The sequence below is a fragment of the Ovis aries genome, chromosome 9, assembly GCF_016772045.2.
Source record: "Ovis aries strain OAR_USU_Benz2616 breed Rambouillet chromosome 9, ARS-UI_Ramb_v3.0, whole genome shotgun sequence".
In the NCBI taxonomy this organism is placed as follows: domain Eukaryota; kingdom Metazoa; phylum Chordata; class Mammalia; order Artiodactyla; family Bovidae; genus Ovis; species Ovis aries.
In genome coordinates this window covers 77,577,419-77,597,710 of record NC_056062.1, presented here as the reverse complement: position 1 = coordinate 77,597,710, position 20,292 = coordinate 77,577,419, and the positions used below count along the sequence as shown (strand labels likewise).

At 37.2% G+C, this 20,292-nt stretch overlaps 1 protein-coding gene across 19 annotated transcripts in view; it reads left to right on the top strand.

Moving 5' to 3' along the window:
- VPS13B (vacuolar protein sorting 13 homolog B) overlaps positions 1-20,292 on the top strand; it is a 784,482-nt gene that overhangs the window by 566,570 nt on the left and 197,620 nt on the right. For all 19 annotated transcript variants that reach the window (XM_060393910.1, XM_042254441.2, XM_060393907.1 and 16 more), the window contains exon 35: positions 4,582-4,719. In XM_060393910.1, coding sequence (XP_060249893.1) covers positions 4,582-4,719 — 138 coding nt within the window. The remainder of the gene's footprint in view (positions 1-4,581; positions 4,720-20,292) is intronic.

The following is a 20,292-nucleotide window of genomic DNA, read 5'->3' as shown; positions in this document are numbered from 1 at the left end:
AATGGACTTTAAGCTCTGAATCTTCCCTTTAGTGTTCTTTGTGACATAATATGATGAAGTATTTTGTTTTGAAGTCCAGGTCAACCTAGAAGAAAAACAAATATTATAACTTTGTCAATACCAGTGTCTCATGGAAGTGAATGCTAACTGACTTTGAACAAGATTTATGGCTGTGAGCAGTTTATCGTGTGTTTCTGACCCGTTTCCCACAGTCTGTTACTCATAATAAGATATGGCTTTCTCCTGTTTCTTTGGCCTAGGGACAACAGTGTAAATGTAAACATGCTCATTAACATCAGCAGGGGCTTATTCTTTTTGAGAGCTTCCTGTACTTAAATAAATAGGTGTTAGCTGAGTATGAAGAAGAAAGCTGGCAAAGTCTAACAGAGCTTCCAGTATGATAAAGTCATCCCTATTTGTTACTCCGTTTGTATCATATTCACAGGCTCCTTTAATCTTGGTTTTTCTGGTGCGTTTCCAGCTATATATTAACCCCAAGGAATGTGTAATATGAATCCTGTTTTCTAGACCTGATGATGTAATTAAGGAGAAGCTAAACTGAAGTCAGTTCAGGAAGTCTAGAAGTCATCCCCCACATCATCTAGCCATGAGAGCCAAAGGGACTAAATAGTGATTTACACACCTGAGCTATCTATCCTCTGGGATTCTCATACACCTTTCTGCTACTGCTGCTGCTTCATCTCACCACAGTGACTATAGGCATATCCAGAGTAGAGGTTTTAGCCAAAACTCGGAGTAGCCACCAGCCCTATCATACATTCAGTATTCATCAACCATGAACCTACGTTTTCCTGAATGTTCTTAATTTCAGTTATTCTGTTCTTATACCAGCCGTCTGAATGCAGCTATACATTTTAAACCAGGGATGTAATATGTGGCTTCCCAGGTGGCACTAGGAGGAAAGAATCTACCCGCCAGTGCAGGATATGTAAGAGAGGGGAATTCAATTCCTGGGTCGGGAAAATCCGCGGAGAAGGAAATGGCAACCCATTCCAGTGTTCTTGCCTGGGAGATCCCATGGACAGAGGAGCCTAATGGGCAAGAGTTGGACATGACTGAGCAACTAACACACTCTTACCTATGATACATGGTATCAATATCAATTTTTCTTCCTCCCCCACACAAGATATTATACATTTTAAGTTTTTGTTTATCTGTCAAGTGAAAAAAAATTGTTTCTTGTTTTAAATAAGCTTAATTAATAGTGGACATGAGTTTGGGTAGGCTCCAAGAGTTGGGGATGGACAGGGAGGCCTGGCATGCTGCAGTTCATGGGGTCGCAAAGAGTCGGACATGACTGAGAGACTGAACTGAACTTAATTAATAGTGAGACTGAGGAGTTTTTTTCCTCTTTCATAAAACAGTGTTCTCCAGAAGGATTAAATAGCTAAAGGTAAAAACAGATCTTAGAGATGCTTCAATAGACTATGGGAAAATATATACTCTACCTAGGGATAAATCCGTAAGATATGTTAATCATTTTTTACCTCATCTATTCCAAAGTACGCATGTAAAAAGCATCAGGATATAACTATAAGGCAACTAACATACCAGGAAATAACATTTGCTACACATGGCAAACAAAGCATTAACACCCATAATATATAAGGAGTTTCTACAAATCAGTAAGAAAAAAGACCCAATAGAAAAATGAGTATTTATTTTTAGAAGAAGAATCCTACATGGCCAATAAGTGAAAAAATATTCAACCTTTGTTATTTACTACTAGCATAAAATGTTTGTCTTACTATGTCAATACATATACATCTTGATTCTTCTAAACATTTTATGGGTTATTGGTTTTTATTTAAATATCAGTCCATTGATGGATGTCTTAGTTCTTTTCTACTTTTTGCTATGATAAACAGTTATACAATGAATTTGTATGTGTGTGTGTTACGTTTGTTCAGTCACTGAGTCGTGTCCAACTCTTTGGGACCCCAGGGACTGCTGCACTCCAGGCTTCCCTGTCCTTCACTATCTCCCAGAGTTTGATCAAACTCATGTCCATTGAGTCGATGATGCCATTCAACCATCTCATCCTCTGTCACCCCCTTCTCCTCCTGCCCTCTATCTTTCCCAGCATCACTGTCTTTTGAGTTGGCTCATCACTTCAGGTAGTGAAAGTATTGGAGCCTTAGCTCCAGCATCAGTCCTTCCAATGACTATTCAGGGTTGATATCCTTTAGGATTGACTGGCTTGATCTCCGTATTGTCCAAGGTCGTCTGTAAAGTCTTCTCCAGCACCACAGTTCTAAAACATCAATTCTTTGGTGTTCGGCCTTCTGTATGGTCCAACTCTCACATCTGTACATGACTACTGGAAAAACCATAATTTTGACTATGTGGACTTTTGTTGGCAAAGTAATGTTTCTGCTGTTTAATACGCTGTCTAGGTTTGTTATAGCTTTTCTTTCAAGGAGCAAGCGTCTTTTGATTTCATGACTGCAGTCACCATCCACAGTGATTTTGGAGCCCAAGAAAATAAAATCTGTCACTGTTTCCATTTTTACCCCATCTGTTTGCCATGAAGTAATGGGACCGGATGCCATGGATCTTAGTTTTTTGAATGCTGAGTTTTAAGCCAGCTTTTTCACTCTCTTCTTGCATAGACATTATCAGTTTTTTTAGTCTTGGTAGGTAGAAAACTCAACTTATTTTAAAAAGGTTTTTTTTTTTTCCTTTAATTATTTCTAAGATGTAGTATCTCTTAATGTTTATATTTTAACTGCTTTATACCATTTGTTTTCCTTCATTTATTATTTGTTTATTTTCTTCATAAATAAGTTCTTTTTCTACTCTTTACCCATTTTTCTGTTAGTGTCTGTATTGATTATACAAACTGTATAGTCATGATATCCCTTTTCTGCCATACAAGTTTAAATATGTGGTTTTTATACCTTGATATACTTATCATCCTCATTTTTACTTGCCAAGTTTTTACACATCATATCAGTTTTTCTACATCTGTTTAATTCATTCCTGTGCATTATTTATCCAGCAACATCATTTATCTTTTTTTTCCTTCAGATCATTGTTTTCTCTCTAGATTGTATCATCTGTAAAATCAAGAATTATGTCTCCTCATATAGGTCTGGCACAGTATCACTTACTTGATAATAATGATTTCTTCTTAATGATGGCTACATAGGTGAGACCTAGAAAGAGATGCTCAGGTCCTGACAGGCTACATAGAGCCTACAGATTGATTATAGACCTACCAGCAATAGACGTTTGCCATCCTTTCACCAGACTTTACCGTTATGTTTGAACAACAGAATAGTATAGTGTTACTGTGTAATAGATCTACTATGCATATTCTCACTGCTTTAAATTCACTGATTATATAAAAAGAGAAGAATGCACTAGTTTAGTGTTTGATCTTTACCACATAGATCTAACGTCACAATCAGTTGCTTTCAGTATTTTCTTTGAAATCACATAAAGGTTCATATGTGCCAAGTTTCATAAGGATCACATGATAAGGTCAAGAAATACAAATTCCAAGGCAGAATTTATATGCCCAGTTCACATATGACAGTAATACTGTATAACCATATGTTGAATATAATACACAGTATGTAAATGCTCTTCTTGAATGCAATCCAATCAATAAAACCTAAAATAAATAACACTTTAATAACACATTTCAAATCAACTGAAAATGGAATAGATGGACTCTATGGCAAGAACATCCCTGTAAAATTGACATTGAAAGGCCATTAAAACACAGAGAGTAAAACAATCTTGAAACTAAAGAAAAACTGTGAATATTTAGAAGTTTTTAAAAAGCCTACTACATTGCATGCCAAGATATAGCAGTCGTTTTTATTTAAAGAGCTATTTCAATAAAAACTGGATTGCCAAGCATTAAAAAGTAAATTCCATTTACCATGACCAATAACTGAAAGAAACTTTAAAAAAATATACAGTATCAACCTTAAAAAACTTAAAATGCCGCAATATTTAATAGAAAAATCAAAACTGAAAAAGTCCACTTTTAGTCATAATTGGAACTGTTGAAAGATTGACCTATTTTATCATTAAAAAAGGTTATGGGAAAGCTACTGAAGTTAACTTCAAAAGCCTAGCAGTAAAAGTGATTGTAATGTCAGTAAAACTGAAACAGATCGAATAACCCCTAAGTAGTACTAATCCACTGCATCTTTGAACATGTATATGCCTCTTTTTAAGCTGGAAAGGTTGCCCTTTTTTTTCTCTTGTTTCCAACATCCCTTTAAAAAAGAAATCTATCTATTCAACTGTTAACAGTCAGCAGCTCAGTACAAAAGCTGCCTTTACTCAATGGTGATATGAGCTAAGATTTGAAATATTTTTTCCTCTTTGGCCTGGTTCTGGAAAACATAGTTTCCTCAGTCTACCTTGTACAGAGGGCTTCTCTTTAAGTATTTATGTACTGAATGTATACAAACAAATGCATTAATGAAAGTGACATACAATATTTTAACTTTTTTCTCTTGGTTATCAGCTCAAACTCTTACACCAGAATTGATGTTTGTGTTGTAATTGACATTTTCAGCTTTAATTTTGTCTCTTCAGATCCTGGGAAGACTTTGCCTGAAGCCCTTGATTATTGCACAGTTTGGCTGCAGACGGTACCTGGAGAAATAGACAGCAAAAGTGGTATTCCACCTTCACTTGTAACGCTACAAATTAAAGATTTTCTTAACGGACCAGGTAAGAAAGTCATAATTCAAACTTTTTTTTCCTGTGAGTCTCTCAATGTGTACATGGAGTCTGCTAGTAATCTTGACGTTCTTTTCCAACCATGAGTAATTTGTTTTCCAGACATGTACTCTTCTCAGGCTACCTATTTTAGAGATCAAAAGGCTAATATTAATATGCATTAAAAATTACCATTAGTTGATAAAAAGTAGTTATCAATTTAAAAAGTAGTTGTCATTTTATTTCTGCCTTTTCTCCTAATTAAATGTGGGACCTTAGGCCATTGTCTAATCTCCTGTGCCTCAGTTTCTTTACCTGTAAATGAAGAGATAAAATAGGTAATGGATGGATAGATGGGTGGGAGCATGAATGGGTAGTTAGGTGGATAAGATACATGAATACATACACAAGATAATACACATAGGTAGATTGGATTAGGTAAATACACATTTGAAATGCTTAGCAAAGCGCTTGGGACATATTAACACTCAATTTTCAGTAGATATAGATATCAAAAGCTATTAAGTGCTTATTATGTCCCAGGTACTAGGTACTTTATATACTTGTATAAAGCCAAGGTGTAGGCTCTGTAATTATTCCCATTTTACAAATACAGAAGCTAAGACTTTGAAAAATGAAGTCGATTGCCTGAGATCACAGTAGCAAAGCAGCCATTCAAACTCGTCTTTATGACTCCAAAGACCTAGGTCACTTCTATACTGTGCTAATTTTAGTATAATTAAAGGTTTTTTCTTTCTTGTCTCTCTCCTCCTCATGCTCTTTCTTTTTGCTGCTCTATTTCTTCCTCCTTCATCTCATTTTTTTAATTAATTTTTTTATTTTTAATTGGAGGATAATTCCTCTTCTTTTCTTTGTTACTCTTATATCATCTCTTTGAGATCTGAGCTGTTCATTTAAAAAAAAATTACTACAGTTAAGTTTTCCTTTTGTTATACTCACAGTGCTCCAGAACATGTTAGTCATTAAAAGAATACCAGTTTCTTCATTAGGAGTTTAAAACTGCGGTGTTGTACTGTCTTAAGATCTCTAGCAATATACTGCAAGGCAAGAATTTTGGTGATTGAAAGCTATCCCTGTGTAGACCTGATTAAGTTTGTGTGCCACAACATGCCGGTAAACTATGATTCCTGACTACAAATAGAGAAAGTGGCCCACCATCGGGACTAGAGTAGAAATCACCTCGGTTGGCCCTTTCACTGGGACTCAGTTCTTCTTATACATGTTTATCTGATGCTTGGATTTAAAACATATAGATATATGAAGAATTAGTTCTAATTTTTAGTATCTAGATTGACTATATAGGCGTGGTTTTAAAGAGTTGAAGGAAGGGAAGAAGCTGATGATGAAGTCTAAAGGATTCATGAAAGATGGAAGCATCCTTTGGAATGCTGGATGGTTGAAAAAGAGTGTGAGTCCTTGGCTAGTGAATGTGAAGTACCATATTTCATGGAATTCAAGCAACCGTCAATGTAGGAAAAAACATTTTATAAACTACTAAGAAAAAAAGAAAAAAATACCTGCTACTTAAGCTATTTATATATATATATAATATACATGTATATGATGTTTCACTGATGGTTCAGGTGGTAAAGAATCCACCTGCAACTTGGAGAAGGAAATGGCAACCCACTCCAGTATTCTTGCCAGAGAAATCCCATGGACAGAGGAGCCTGGCAGACTACAGTCCATAGGGAGGCAGAGAGTCGGTAGCTTTCTTACTTCATCAATTGCAGGACAAAAGACTGAATATGCCAGAATGAATGAAATAGGGTAAGAACGTGAGTAGTTCATGGAGAAGTGATAGAGAAACTTGCATTTACTTCCTTTTTCTTTCTTTTAGTTTCAGATTTCTTTTGCTTTTAGGCACAGTCTTTCACCTTTTGCCTAGAAAGTTCCCTTCTAGTTTACATTGATTTGTTTCTAAAAGGGATGGGATCTTCAAGTCAACGGTAAATTGTGTACCATATTTTTGTGGCTCCCATATAATTTGAGTTTTGAGAAATATCAATGAGCAAATTAAAACTTACATTTTTATTATGTCATTCAATTTGACTGTGTATGACTTTTACAACAGTTGTACTTTGTGTGTATTATATTTTTTAAAATTGGAAACTACATATTTGCCATTTCTGATTTTATGCCCATTCAGTAATAAGATTGCCTATCTGGGGGTTCAAACTTTTAAACTAATGAATTGAAATAGTTATTTTACAACAGTGCTTCTCAAACTGCAGTGTGCGTTTGAACATCTCTGGAGTTGTAGTTAAATGCAAATGTGGTTTAATAGTGATGAAATTCTATGTTTCTAACAAGCTCACAGGTAAAATGAACATTATGGATCTGGAGACTATACTTTTTGTACCAAGATTTTATATGACTCATACATTAATAATATGTTTATATATGATTTACTTGCCATCAGTACAATTACTGAGACTCAAACTGCAGATATTTGTGGGCATAGGAGAGCGGGAAATGATACAAAGAATGACTGTTTTTAAATTTTATTTATTTATTTTGGCTACTCTGGGTCTTCACTGCTTGTGCTGGCTTCTCTAGTTGCAGGGTGTAGGCCCACCAGGGAGGCCCTGAGTGTTTTTTTAAATGATATTTTATTATGAGAAATCAAATACAATATCCAGTATAAAATGGTTTAACTTCTTCAAAGTCTAAAACATCTTTTAACCAAGAGTACTTTTCTATCATAAATTATTTGAGGGGAGATTAGTTTGAATGATATGTCAGTTCTGTGGGATTCCACTAGAACATTAAGCTAACAGCCTTGAACTTCTTCAGAATTTGCCACCTTAAGAGAAAATTTCCTTATTATAAATAGTTTGTCATGTAAAGTATGTACATAAGTGTTATTAAATAAAAATTGTTATCTCTCTGTAAACAGCTACTGTACATTAATTTAGAGAGCAATAGGAGTAATGAGACATAATAAAGCATTTTTTGCTGTTGAGTTCAGTTGCTAGGTCATGTCCAATTCTTTGCAACCTCATAAACCACAGGACACCAGGCCTCCCTGTCCATCACCAACTCCGGGAGTTTACTCAAACTCATGTCCATCGAGTCGTTGATGCCATCCAGCTATTTCATCCCTTCTCCTCCTGCGTTCAGTCTTTCCCAACATCAGGGTCTTTTCAAATGAATCAGTTATTTGCATCAGGTGGCCAAATTATTGGAGTTTCAGCTTCAACATCAGTCCTTCCAGTGAACACCCAGGACTGATTTCCTTTAGGATGGACTGGTTGGATCTCCTTGCAGTCCAAGGGACTCTCAAGACTTGTCTTCTCCAACACCACAGTTCAAAAGCATCAATTCTTCTGTGCTCAGCTTTCTTTATAGTCCAACTCTCACATCTATACATGACCACTGGAAAAACCGTAGCCTTGATAAGGTGGACCTTTGTTGGCAAAGTAATGTCTGTGCTTTTTAATATGCTATCTAGGTTGGTCATAACTTTCCTTCCAAGGAGTAAGCATCTTTTAATTTCCTGGCTGCAGTCACCATCTGCAGTGATTTTGGAGCCCAAAAAAATAGTCTGACACTGTTTCTACTCTTTCCCCATCTATTTGACATGAAGTGATGGGACCAGATGCCATGATCTTAGTTTTCTGAATATTGAGCTTTAAGCCAACTTTTTCACTCTCCTCTTTCACTTTCATCAAGAGGCTGTTTAGTTCCTCTTCACTTTCTGCCATAAGGGTGGTGTCATCTGCATATCTGAGGTTATTGATATTTCTCCCGGCAATCTTAATTCCAGCTTATATTTCCTCCAGCGCAGCGTTTCTCATGATGTACTCTGCATATAAGTTAAATAAGCAGGGTGACAGTATACAGCCTTGACGTACTCCTTTTCCCATTTGGAACCAGTCTGTTGTTCCATGTCCAGTTCTAACTGTTGCTTCCTGACCTGCATACAGGTTTCTCAAGAGGCAGGTTAGGTGGTCTGGTATTCCCATCTCTTTCAGAATTTTCCACAGATTATTTTGATCCACACAGTCAAAGGCTTTGGCATAGTCAATAAAGCAGAAATAGATGTTTTTCTGGAACTCTTCTTGCTTTTTTGATGATCCAGCAGATGTTGGCAACTTGATCTCTTGTTCCTCTGCCTTTTCTAAATCCATCTTGAATATCTGGAAGTTCACAGTTCACGTATTGCTGAAGCCTGGCTTGGAGAATTTTGAGCATTACTTTACTAGCGTGTGAGATGAGTGCAATTGTGTGGTAGTTTGAGCATTCTTTGGCATTGCCTTTCTTTGGGATTGGAGTGAAAACTGACCTTTTTCCAGTCCTGTGACCACTGCTGAGTATTCCAAATTTGCTGGTATATTGAGTGCAGCACTTTCACAGCATCATCTTTTAGGATTTGAAATAGCTCAGCTGGAATTCCGTCACCTCCACTAGCTTTGTTCATAGTGATCATTCCTAAGGCCCACTTGAGTTCACATTCCAGGCTGTCTGGCTCTAGGTTATGTATTATTTTATATATTTTTGGCAACTCAAGAAAAAAAATATTTTTCCAGATTTTAGGAAATAGTATATTAAGAGCAGTATTATTTATGCTGACTGGAGGAACAAAATTCAGCTTTATAATATTCCCCAGTACCATTCTCTTCCCTTGAAAAATAAAAAGCCCCATTTTTTTAGTGTTGCAAAGAATGCTTCTAAGTATTATGCAGTATTATCATTAAGAATCTTTTGATACTATTAGTTTAACCTGTATGCACATCTTGTTTAAGTATCATTCCCAAAGAATGCTTTATATTACAACTCTAAAATAGTGTATTTTCATTTACTCCTTTCTTGCTCTTGAATTAAAGTTTCAGTAGCAATAAAAGTTATGGCCCTGAAGAGTAGAGGAAATGCCAACTATAACTACCTAACCTTAAATTTTCTTCCTAAGGTGCAAACTTAACAGCTTTTGAATTCAGCCTTTCATATTTTTTTTTTAGGGATTATTTTATCTAAACAAGGTGATGCATATGCTGCTCCTTAGCATTTGTTTTGGGAAAATAACTCAGTGTGTTGAGTATCCCCTGATTTCCTCAGTTCACTTAATAGTACCTTAGAGCAAATGGTAGGTCCCAACTTGTACATCAAAAACCCCTTCAAAGCTCTCTCAACCCCCACCTCCTTCCTTCAGAGGCAACAATTGTACCCATTAGCAAGGTCACTGGCTTGGAGAAACCTGGAAAACAGCAGCTACCAGAAACCCACTAGAATAATATATCCAGCAGGTGATAGATTAGTTGGAACAAATTGGAACCATTGCAGTCCAGCAATCCTGGTTTCTTTCAAGCTGTTTTTAAAATGTCGTCATTTTAATACACAATCTAAGCCCCGCGGAACAGTCCACAGCAGGTTAATTTGAATCATATGATGTGTCACTGCCCTCAGCTGACATGAGCTCTATTCCATGTGTGAAGCCATAATAAATCCATTCCCAACCGAGGAAAATTCCCCATGAGAAGGTGAACTAATCCAGGCCTCACACTGGCATGCTAGCCCTCCGTAATTGAAAGCAGGGCCACCTGTTCCCAGCACAGTTAGCCTATAGAGAAGAAATTACTGTTAGATACTTCTTATATTGAAAACTCATTCATACTTCTTGCAGATTCAAATTCAGCTGTGAACTGCTTCATATGACATCATACAGAAACTTAGGAATGTGCCCCCTTGATCCCAGTTTAAAAGTTTGTTAACTATAGGATTTCTTAACTTTGAAATGAAATTATTTTTTCTAATTTAATGAGAGCTGACACTTGAGAAGAAGAACTGGGAAGGGTGCAGATTTTTCTAATTAACTTAAGGTCATTTACAGACATATTTGAACTCCCTGGTATTTTTTTCATTGTTTCTTTGCAGACATGTATTTGAATACTGTCACTGTAGCCACTAAATGACACTTAGAGGATAGGAAAGAAAAACTTGCCAAATTGGGAGAAGATTCCCACATGTATGTTTTATTATAAATAATTAGCATATCACAATTCTCATATAATTTTAGGCAACATGGTTATATCAGAGTTATGACTATAATTTCCTGTTTCTTTTAATATATGTGGTGTCACTTGTTGAAACACATAGCCACTGATAGTTTTTCTCATAATAAAATCATTTATTTACTCTCTGCTTAACTAACTTGTTAATTCATTTATCTGTGTCATTTTCAGTTTTTCTGATTTCATTCAAGCTTTGGATTGGTTTTATTTAATTTTTATATTAAGATATTATTTGACTTTTAATTTTTTGTAGTCCATTTTAAAAAATATAAATTTATTTATTTTAATTAGAGGTATAGTCCATTTTTTATAAATTTAGTGTTTTATAGGTTGCAAGGATTTTAATTTTCACTTTAAAAAAATTCCTAACCATCCTACAATTTCCTGTTCTCACAGCCTCTTTGATTTGAATGAAAATACATACTGGAATAATGTGAAATACTACTTTAAAAGCTTTTCAGATATAGTAACACACCATTCAAATAGGTTTGTTTATAATGAATATAAAGTAGAAATGCTAAGTTGTTTACTGCCAATTTTGTGTATTTTAAAAATGTGCTTACTTTTCATGATGATATCTGTTTTTATGTTCTGTTATTACAGAATTCATTACTATTGGGAATTAATCCAGACATAGGTAGAAGATGACTGACTCAGGCAAATTAAGATAACCTGAAAAAACACAAATAGCCTCCTGACATTTTCTGGAGTAGAAAATAAAGAATAGGTAATATGATTTTTTATACAAGAAGATACAAAGTAAAAGGAAGCATCTTGAAAAGCTAATTTTAATGAGTTTAGTCTTCTTCTTGTGACTCTGATAGTTAACCCCTTGTTCTTTTCTCTTTCCAGAAATAGGGCCAAGGTCCCCACCTTGGTCACTGGAGTCCTGTCTCTATTTTAGTTTTACAACCATACTAGCAAGCTATCTTCTACATTTAAGAAACGTAAACTAGTTAATAAAACTGTGAGAACCTTGACTTTTACATTTCCTAGGTGTTACGGGTTTCAGTTTGCAGTGTCAGCATTGTATTATCATCGTTTATTTTCCCTATGATTTATCAAAATAAAACAATAAACTTGAAGTCAGAATGTCAGATAGAGAGTAGACCAAGAATTTTATTTTATTGCTGAATTTTTTTAATTGAAGTAGTTGATTTACAATATAGTGTTAATTATAGGTATACAGCATAGTGATTCAGCATTTTTTTAGCAGACCATGGTCAGTTATTGTATTTCCTGTGCTATACACTATATCCTTATTGCTTATCCATTTTATGTACAGTAGTTTGTATCTGTTAACCCCATACTTCTAATTTGCATGGACTCTGTAGTTGTGGCATGTGGGCTCCAGAGCATGCAGTCTTCAGTTGTTGTGTCAGAAAGGGCTCTCTGGTTGTGGCACACAGGCTTAGTTACTCATCAGCATGTGTGATGTTAGTTCTCTGACCAGGGATTGAACCTGTGTCCCCTGCATTGCAAGGCAAATTCTGAACCACCAGGAAGGTCCCTGTTTGTATATTTTACATATTAACCCTTAATTAGTTACATTGTCTGCAAATATTTTCTCCCATTCCATAGGTTGTCTTTTCACTTTGTTCCTTTGCTGTGAAAAAAAGTTTTTAAGTTTGATTAGGTCTCATTTGTTGTTGTTGTTGTTTTTTTTTTTGCTCTAATTTATTTTGCCTCAGGAAAATGATCTAAGAAATAGTATACAACCTAATAGTATAAAAAGTAGTATACAACCTAATAGTACAAAAAGTAATTGCAGTTTTGGACTGTGACTATTAAATCATTATCACTAGGCTCATGTTTATTCATCAAAATAGGAATTATTACAATCAATATAATTTTGCCAATGAGAGGTAGTTTATTTATTCCTGTAGCGTAAAAATCCATGCTTCAGGATTCAACAAACTCTTGGAAAGCATTTTCTGCCTCCCGCTGGTTGTGGAAGCATTTTCCCTGCAAAATGTTGTCAAGATGGTGGAAGAAGTGATAGTCGGTTGATGAGAGGTCAGGTGAATATGGCGGATGAAGCAAAACTTCCTAGCCCAACTCATTCAACTATTGAAGCTTTGGTTGTGTAATAGGGGATCAGGGGTTGTGGTAGAGAATTCGGCCCTTTCTGTTGGTCAGTGCTGGCTGCAGGCATTGCAGTTTTTAGTACATCTCATCAATTTGTTGAGCATAATTCTCAGATGTAATGGTTTCATGAGGATTCAGAAAGCTGTAGTGGATCAGAAGGGCAGCAGACCACCAAGCAGTGACTATGACCTTTTTTTAGTGCAAGTTTGGTTTTGGGAAGTGCTTTGGAGCTTCTTCTCAGTCCAGCCATTGAGCTGAAAGTGAAAAGTGAAAGTCACTCAGTCATGTCCCAACTCTGTGCAACCCCATGGACTATACTGTCCATGGAATTCTCCAGGCCAGAATACTGGAGTGAGTGGCCTTTTCCTTCTCCAGAGGATTTTCCCAACCAACGGATCGAACCCAGGTCTCCCACGTTGCAGGCAGATTCGTTACCACCTGAGCCACAAGGGAAACCCAAGAATACTGGAGTGGATAACCTATCCTTTCTCCAGCGAATCTTCTCAACCCAGGAATCAAACCAGGATCTCCTGCATTGCAGGCGGATTTTTTACCAACTGAGCTATCAGGAAAGCCCAACCATTGAGCTAGTCAGGCATAAAATCCACTTTTTGTTGCACGTCACAATCTGATTAAAAAATGGTTCATTGTTTCATAAAATAAGAGAAGACGATGCTTCAAGACAATTTTTTGATTTTCAGTCAGCTCAGAAGGCACCCACTTGTCAAGTTTTTTCACCTTTCCAGTTTGCTTCAAATGTCAAATGACCACAGAATGGTCAATGTTGAGTTCTTCGGCAGCTTCTCATGTAGTCATAAGAGGATCAGCTTTGATGATGGCTCTTAATTGGTCATTGTCAACTTCTGATGGTCAGCCACCACTTTCATCATCTTCAAGGCTCTCTTGTCTCCTTTGCAAAACTTCTTGAATTACCAGTGCACTGTATATTCGTTAGCATTACCTGGGCCAGATGCATCATTGATGTTGCAAGTTGTCTCTGCTGCTTTACAACCCATTTTGAACTCAAATTTAAAAATCTCTCAAATTTGCTTTTTGTCTAACATCATTTCTATAGTCTAAAATAAATATAAAATAAACAGCAAGTAATATCATTAGCCAAGAAAACATAAAGTGAGAAATCCACATTAAAATGATGTATAACATAACCACATTTGTTTAAGAATGTATTCTAATATCAAATGTCAAAGTTCAACAATGCAAAGCTGCAATTACTTTTGCACCAACCTAATATGATTTATCCACTCTTTCCCCATCTGTTTCCCGTGATAGATGGGGAAAGAGTGGAAACAGTGTCAGACTTTATTTTTGGGGGCTCCAAAATCACTGCAGATGGTGACTGCAGCCATGAAATTAAAAGGCACTTACTCCTTGGAGTAAGGAAAGTTATGACCAACCTAGATAGCATATTCAAAAGCAGAGACATGACTTTGCCAACAAAGGTCCGTCTAGTCAAGGCTATGGTTTTTCCAGTAGTCATGTATGGATGTGAGAGTTGGACTGTGAAGAAAGCTGAGTGCTGAAAAATTGATGCTTTTGAACTGTGGTGTTGAAGACTCTTGAGAGTCCCTTGGACTGCAAGGAGATCCAACCAGTCCATTCTGAAGGAGATCAGCCCTGGGATTTCTTTGGAAGGAATGATGCTAAAGCTGAAACTCCAGTACTTTGGCCACCTCATGCGAAGAGTTGACTCATTGGAAAAGACCCTGATGCTGGGAGGGATTGGGGGCAGGAGGAGAAGGGGACGACAGAGGATGAGATGGCTGGATGGCATCACTGACTCTATGGATGTGAGTCTGAGTGAACTCCGGGAGTCGGTGATGGACAGGGAGGCCTGGCATGCTGCGATTCATGGGGTCACAAAAAGTTGGACACGACTGAGTGACTGAACTGAACTGAATATGATTTATGTCAAAAAATGTTTCGTCTGTATTCTCTTCTAGGAGTTTTATGGTGTTATGTCTTATATTCATGTTTTTAAAACATTTTGAGTTTATTTTTGTATATAGTGTGAGAAAATGTTCTAATTTCATTGTTTTACATGAAGCTGACCACCTTTCCCAGAAATGCTTGTTTAAGAGATTTTCTGCATTGTATATTTTTGCCTCCTTTGTCATAAATTAGTTGACTATAGATGTGTGGGTTTTTTTCTGGGCTCTCCATTACATTGATCTCTGTGTCTGTTTTTGTTCCAATACCATGTTGTTTGATTACTACAGATTTGTAGTATAATCTGAAATCTAGAAGAGTTATACTTCCAGCTCTGTTCTTTTTTCTCAGGATTATTTTGGAGATTTTTGAGTCTTTTGTGGCTCCAAATAAATTTTAGGATTATTTATTCTAGTTCTATGAAAAATATCATGGGTGATATTTATAAGGATGGCATTATGTCTGTAGATTGCTTTGGGTAGTGTGGCCATTTTAACAATATTAGTTTTTCCAGTCCAAGAGCATGAGATGTCTTCCCATTTCTTTGAATCATCTTTAATTTTCTTCATCAGTGTTTTATAATTTTCAGTGTATGGGTCTTTCACCTCCTTGGTTAAGTTTATTCCTGGGTAGTCGGGCTGGTTTTTTTGTTTGTTTGGAGGGGGAAAGGGGATGCAATTTTAAACAGGATTTTTTTTAACTTTATCTTTCTGATATTTCATTATGACTGTATAGGTTTTTGTATATCAATCTTGTATCCTACAACGTTGCAGAATTCATTTACTAGTTCTAACAGATTTTGGGTGGAGACTTAACAGTTCTCTATACAGAGCATCATGTCATCTGCAGATAGTGACAGTTTCACCTCCTCCCTTCCAATGTGGATGCCTCTTTTTCTTTTCTTACTGCTTTGGCTGGGACTTCCAATACTATGTTAAATAGAAGCAATGAGCGTGGACGCCCTTGTGTTCTTCTGGAATTTAGCAGGAAGACTTTCAGCTTTCCATCACTGAGTATTATGTTGACTGTGGGTTTGTCATGCATGCATGAGTGCTAAGTCGCTTCAGTCATGTCTGACTCTTTGTGACCCTGTGGACTGTACCCTGCCAGGCTGCTCTGTCCATGGAATTCTCCAGGCAAGAATACTGGAGTGGGTTGCCATGCCCTCCTCCAGGGGATCTTCCCGACCCACAGATCAAACCTACGTCTCCTGTGTCTCCTGCATTGCAGGTGGATTCTTTACCACTGAGCCACTGGGGAAGTCCCGTTGGTTTGTCATAAATGTACTTTATTATATTGAGATGTGTTCCCTTTATACCCACTTTGAGTGTTTTTATCATGAAGTTGTTGAATTTTGTCTTCAGTCTTCTGTTCTTTGTACAGAAAATAACCTCAGCTATCTCTTCTATGCCTACAACCTCCAATGCCTATTTCTAATTTTGATTCATTATCCACCTTCAGCACTATTTCTTCATCTCCCTGTGAGATGCATTTAGTTATTTAAAATACCCGGGTTCAATCCGCGGGTCAGAAAGATCCCCTGGAGAAGGAAATGGCAACCCACTCCAGTACTTTTGCCTAGAAAATTCCATGGACGAAGGAGCCTGGTGTCCATGGAGTTGCAAAGAATCGGACACAACTGAGCGACTTCATTTTCACTATTAAGTCAAAAATTGTTTCTTTTTCTTAATTGGCTCCATCTCTTAGTACAGTCTTCAAATGTCTTTACATTTGCTAGTGATGGCAGCAGTGTTCCATTCAGGTCTTCTCACAGTTTTACTGCCATCTTCAAGTCGTCCCTTTTTCATTCAAGCCTTTTTAGTTTTTCCTTTGAAATGGTTCTCCATTATACCTGCCACCTACCTGTGCCCTTATTATTTCTTTGGTCTATTTACTGGTGACCCTCATTTCAGATTTTTCTTTTACTCAATCATTTTTCTCTTCTCTGCAAACTAATGTGAATCTTGACCACCCACCTCCCTCAGTTAATCAAATCATAACTGTCCTCAGACCTCGGGAATCTAACCTGGTGTCATCTGGACAATCCAGGCTTACTGTCACTACGAAAGTAATTCTAAGTGAGATCATTTTTCTTCTTTGAACCCTAGTATTTTCTTCTGTATCATAAGAGAGTTGTCCTGAGATTCCTGCAAATTCTAAAATGATGTCTGTAATCCCCAATGGAACTCTGCATTTATTTTTCACAACAAGTGTTTATGAGCAATTATAATATTCCAAGTAATCTTCTAAGCCTTGGAATTACAGTGGTAAGCAAAAGATACACAGTTATTTCTCTCAGGAAATGCATACCATCTAGTAGAAAGGACAGGATTTGATTAGCAAGTAGTCACCCAGAGTATTTATTATATAATTATAAGCTAATATAAGTGTCATCAACTTTTCTGGATTTGTAAAAGATTAGAGATTTAGGGAAGCTTGTCTGAGCTGAGTTCAGACACTTGTATAAAAGGGAGTTAACCAAAGACATGGAGGGAACAGCAATCTTCTGACAGAATGTATGCAAAAGACCCTGTGAGGAAGGGGATTGTGGCACACCGAAGGAAATGAAAACAAGTCAGAGAGAGGGAACAGTCGCAGGAGGTGAGGCTATAGAGAGAGGTATGGGCCAGGCCTTCTAGGCCACAATAAAGGATTTGGGGATTTTTATCTTTAGAGCACTGGGAAACCACTAAAGAATTTTAAGTAGGACATACATATGATGGGGAAAGAAGAGATATGAGTGTTTATTGATACGGTTATATTTGCATTTTGAAAAAAAATTATTCTAGTTGCAGGATAAAGAATAGATAAAAAGCTCTAGAGTAGAGGCAAACAACAAATTAGCAGAATATTGCAGTAGTACTGGTGAGAGATAATAGGTTGGGTCATGGAATGGTAATAGAAATGGAGAAAAGTGAACGATTTGGTAGATAAATATGGAGGCAGAATCCATAGACTGGTATTGGAGTAGAGGGGATGTTGTATAAGAGAGGTTTAAGGATGACTTAAGGGTTCCTGACTGATCTAATGAAGGAATATTGTGTTGTGGACTGAATTGTGTCCCCCACAAAATTAATATGTTGAAGCTCTAGTCCCCACTGTGCTGGGCCTTTAGGAGGTAATTAGATTTAGATGAGGTAATGAGGGTCAGGCCCTCGTGGTGGGGATTAGTACACCAGACGACTTGCTGTCATTCTGTCTCTCCCTGCCATGTGAGGACATAGTAATAACACAGCCAGGCAAGCCCAGAAGTCAGCCTTCACCAGGAACCAACCTGCGTTCACTCCCTGATCTCAGAATTCCAGCTCTAGAACTATGAGAAAATAAGTTTCTGTTGTCTAGTCTCACAGTTTGTGGTGTTTTAGTATGGCATCCCAAACTGGTGTCCTGTTGACTGATATGTTATAGAAAATGCTTGGGAAAAGGTATATTTTGTTTGTCATGTTTGTGTATGAGAGTAGGGAGAGATCATGAGTTCTGTGTTGGTAATTGTGCATGCATATCTGCTGCTCACACAAAAGTCTGACTAGTGGTAAAGGATTAAATGTTTTGAAAGTTTGGGGGAATATGGGCGCTGATCGAGGGCACAGACCTGGATGAGATTATTACTCAGAAGGGAAAAGAGGAAGAAAGAAAAGAGAGGAAGTAGGAAAAAAGAGTCTTTAAGACTTCATACTGAAGAAGTCAAATCAGTAATTACTGGCCAGGAGGAAAAGGAGGAACTTTAAAAGAAAGTAGAGCTAAGAGGAAAATCTGGAGAGTGCTATGTCAAAGAAACCAAGAGAAAAATGCTTAGAAGTACTGGACAGTGTCACGTAATGATACAAGCTACAGAAAAATGAGAAATCTTGAAAAATCTGTATGCAGGTCAAGAAGCAACAGTTAGAACTAGACATGGAACAACAGACTGGTCCCAAATAGGAAAAGGAGTACGTCAAGGCTGTATATTGTCACCCTGCTTATTTAACTTATATGCAGAGTACATCATGAGAAACGCTGGGCTGGAAGAAGCACAAGCTGGAATCAAGATTGCCTGGAGAAATATCAGTCACCTCAAATATGCAGATGACACCACCCTTATGGCAGAAGTGAAGAGGAACTAAAAGCCTCTTGATGAAAGTGAAAGTGGAGAGTGAAAAAGTTGGTTTAAAGCTCAACATTCAGAAAACAATGATCATGGCATCTGGTCCCATCACTTCATGGGAAATAGATGGAGAAACAGTGGAAACAGTGTCAGACTTTATTTTTGGGTGGCTCCACAATCACTGCAGATGGTGACTGCAGCCATGAAATTAAAAGATGCTTACTCCTTGGAAGAAAGTTATGACCAACCTAGATAGCATATTCAAAAGCAGAGACATTACTTTGCCGACTAAGGTCCATCTAGTCAAGGCTATGGTTTTTCCAGTGGTCATGTATGGCTGTGAGAGTTGGACTGTGAAGAAGGCTGAGTGCCGAAGAATTGATGCTTTTGAACTGTGGTGTTGGAGAAGACTCTTGAGAGTCCCTTGGACTGCAAGGAGATCCAACCAGTCCATTCTGAAGGAGATCAGCCCTGGGATTTCTTTGGAAGGAATGATGCTAAAGTTGGAACTCCAGTACTTTGGCCACCTCATGCGAAGAGTTGACTCATTGGAAAAGACCCTGATGCTAGGAGGGATTGGGGGCAGGATGAGAAGGGGACGACAGAGGATGAGATGGCTGGATGGCATCACTGACTTGATGGACGTGAGTCTGAGTGAACTCCGGGAGATGGTGATGGACAGGGAGGCCTGGCATGCTGCGATTCATGGGGTCGCAAAGAGTCAGACACGACTGAGCAACTGAACTGAACTGAGCTGAATGGATTTATAGACACTGTGGCTAAAAATATTACCCCCTCACCCCATTGGATTAACCTGGATTGACTGTAGTGTACAGTGCATTGAGGAGTAAGCAGGAGGAAAATAAATGGAAGCAGAGAGTATAACTCTTCCAAGAAGTCTGTGAAGAAGAATATAAAGTAGTGTTTTGTTTTGTTTTTTCCTTCCATTTTTTAAATTGAAGTATAGTTGATACATAATATTATATAAGTTGCAGATGTACAAATAGTGGCAATATAGTGATTCACGGTTTTTAAAGGTTGTACTCCATTTATAGTTATTATAAATGAAAGGGCATTTTGTATTGTGGTTTTAGGCTCTAATTTTATAATGAAAGAGACCTGAATTTTCTCATGTTTAAATATCAGCTGGAAGAATCCAGTTGAGAGAAGAACTGGATAAAATAAAAAAGAGAAAAGATAAAGGTGGGTTCCTTAGACAAAGTGAAGAAGAATCCAACATACATGTGAAAGAGCCAGTGTTGCCTTAACAAATTAAGGAAGCAAAGGAAAATGGCATATGGAAGTATTTTTTCAGTTTGGTAATAGGAAACCAAGAGAAATTGAATGAGTTTCTCTTTTTCCTTGAAACTGGAAGCAGAGTCACTGATTGACCCTGAAGAGAGGAGTTTGGAGGCAAATGGTTTGAAATCATCC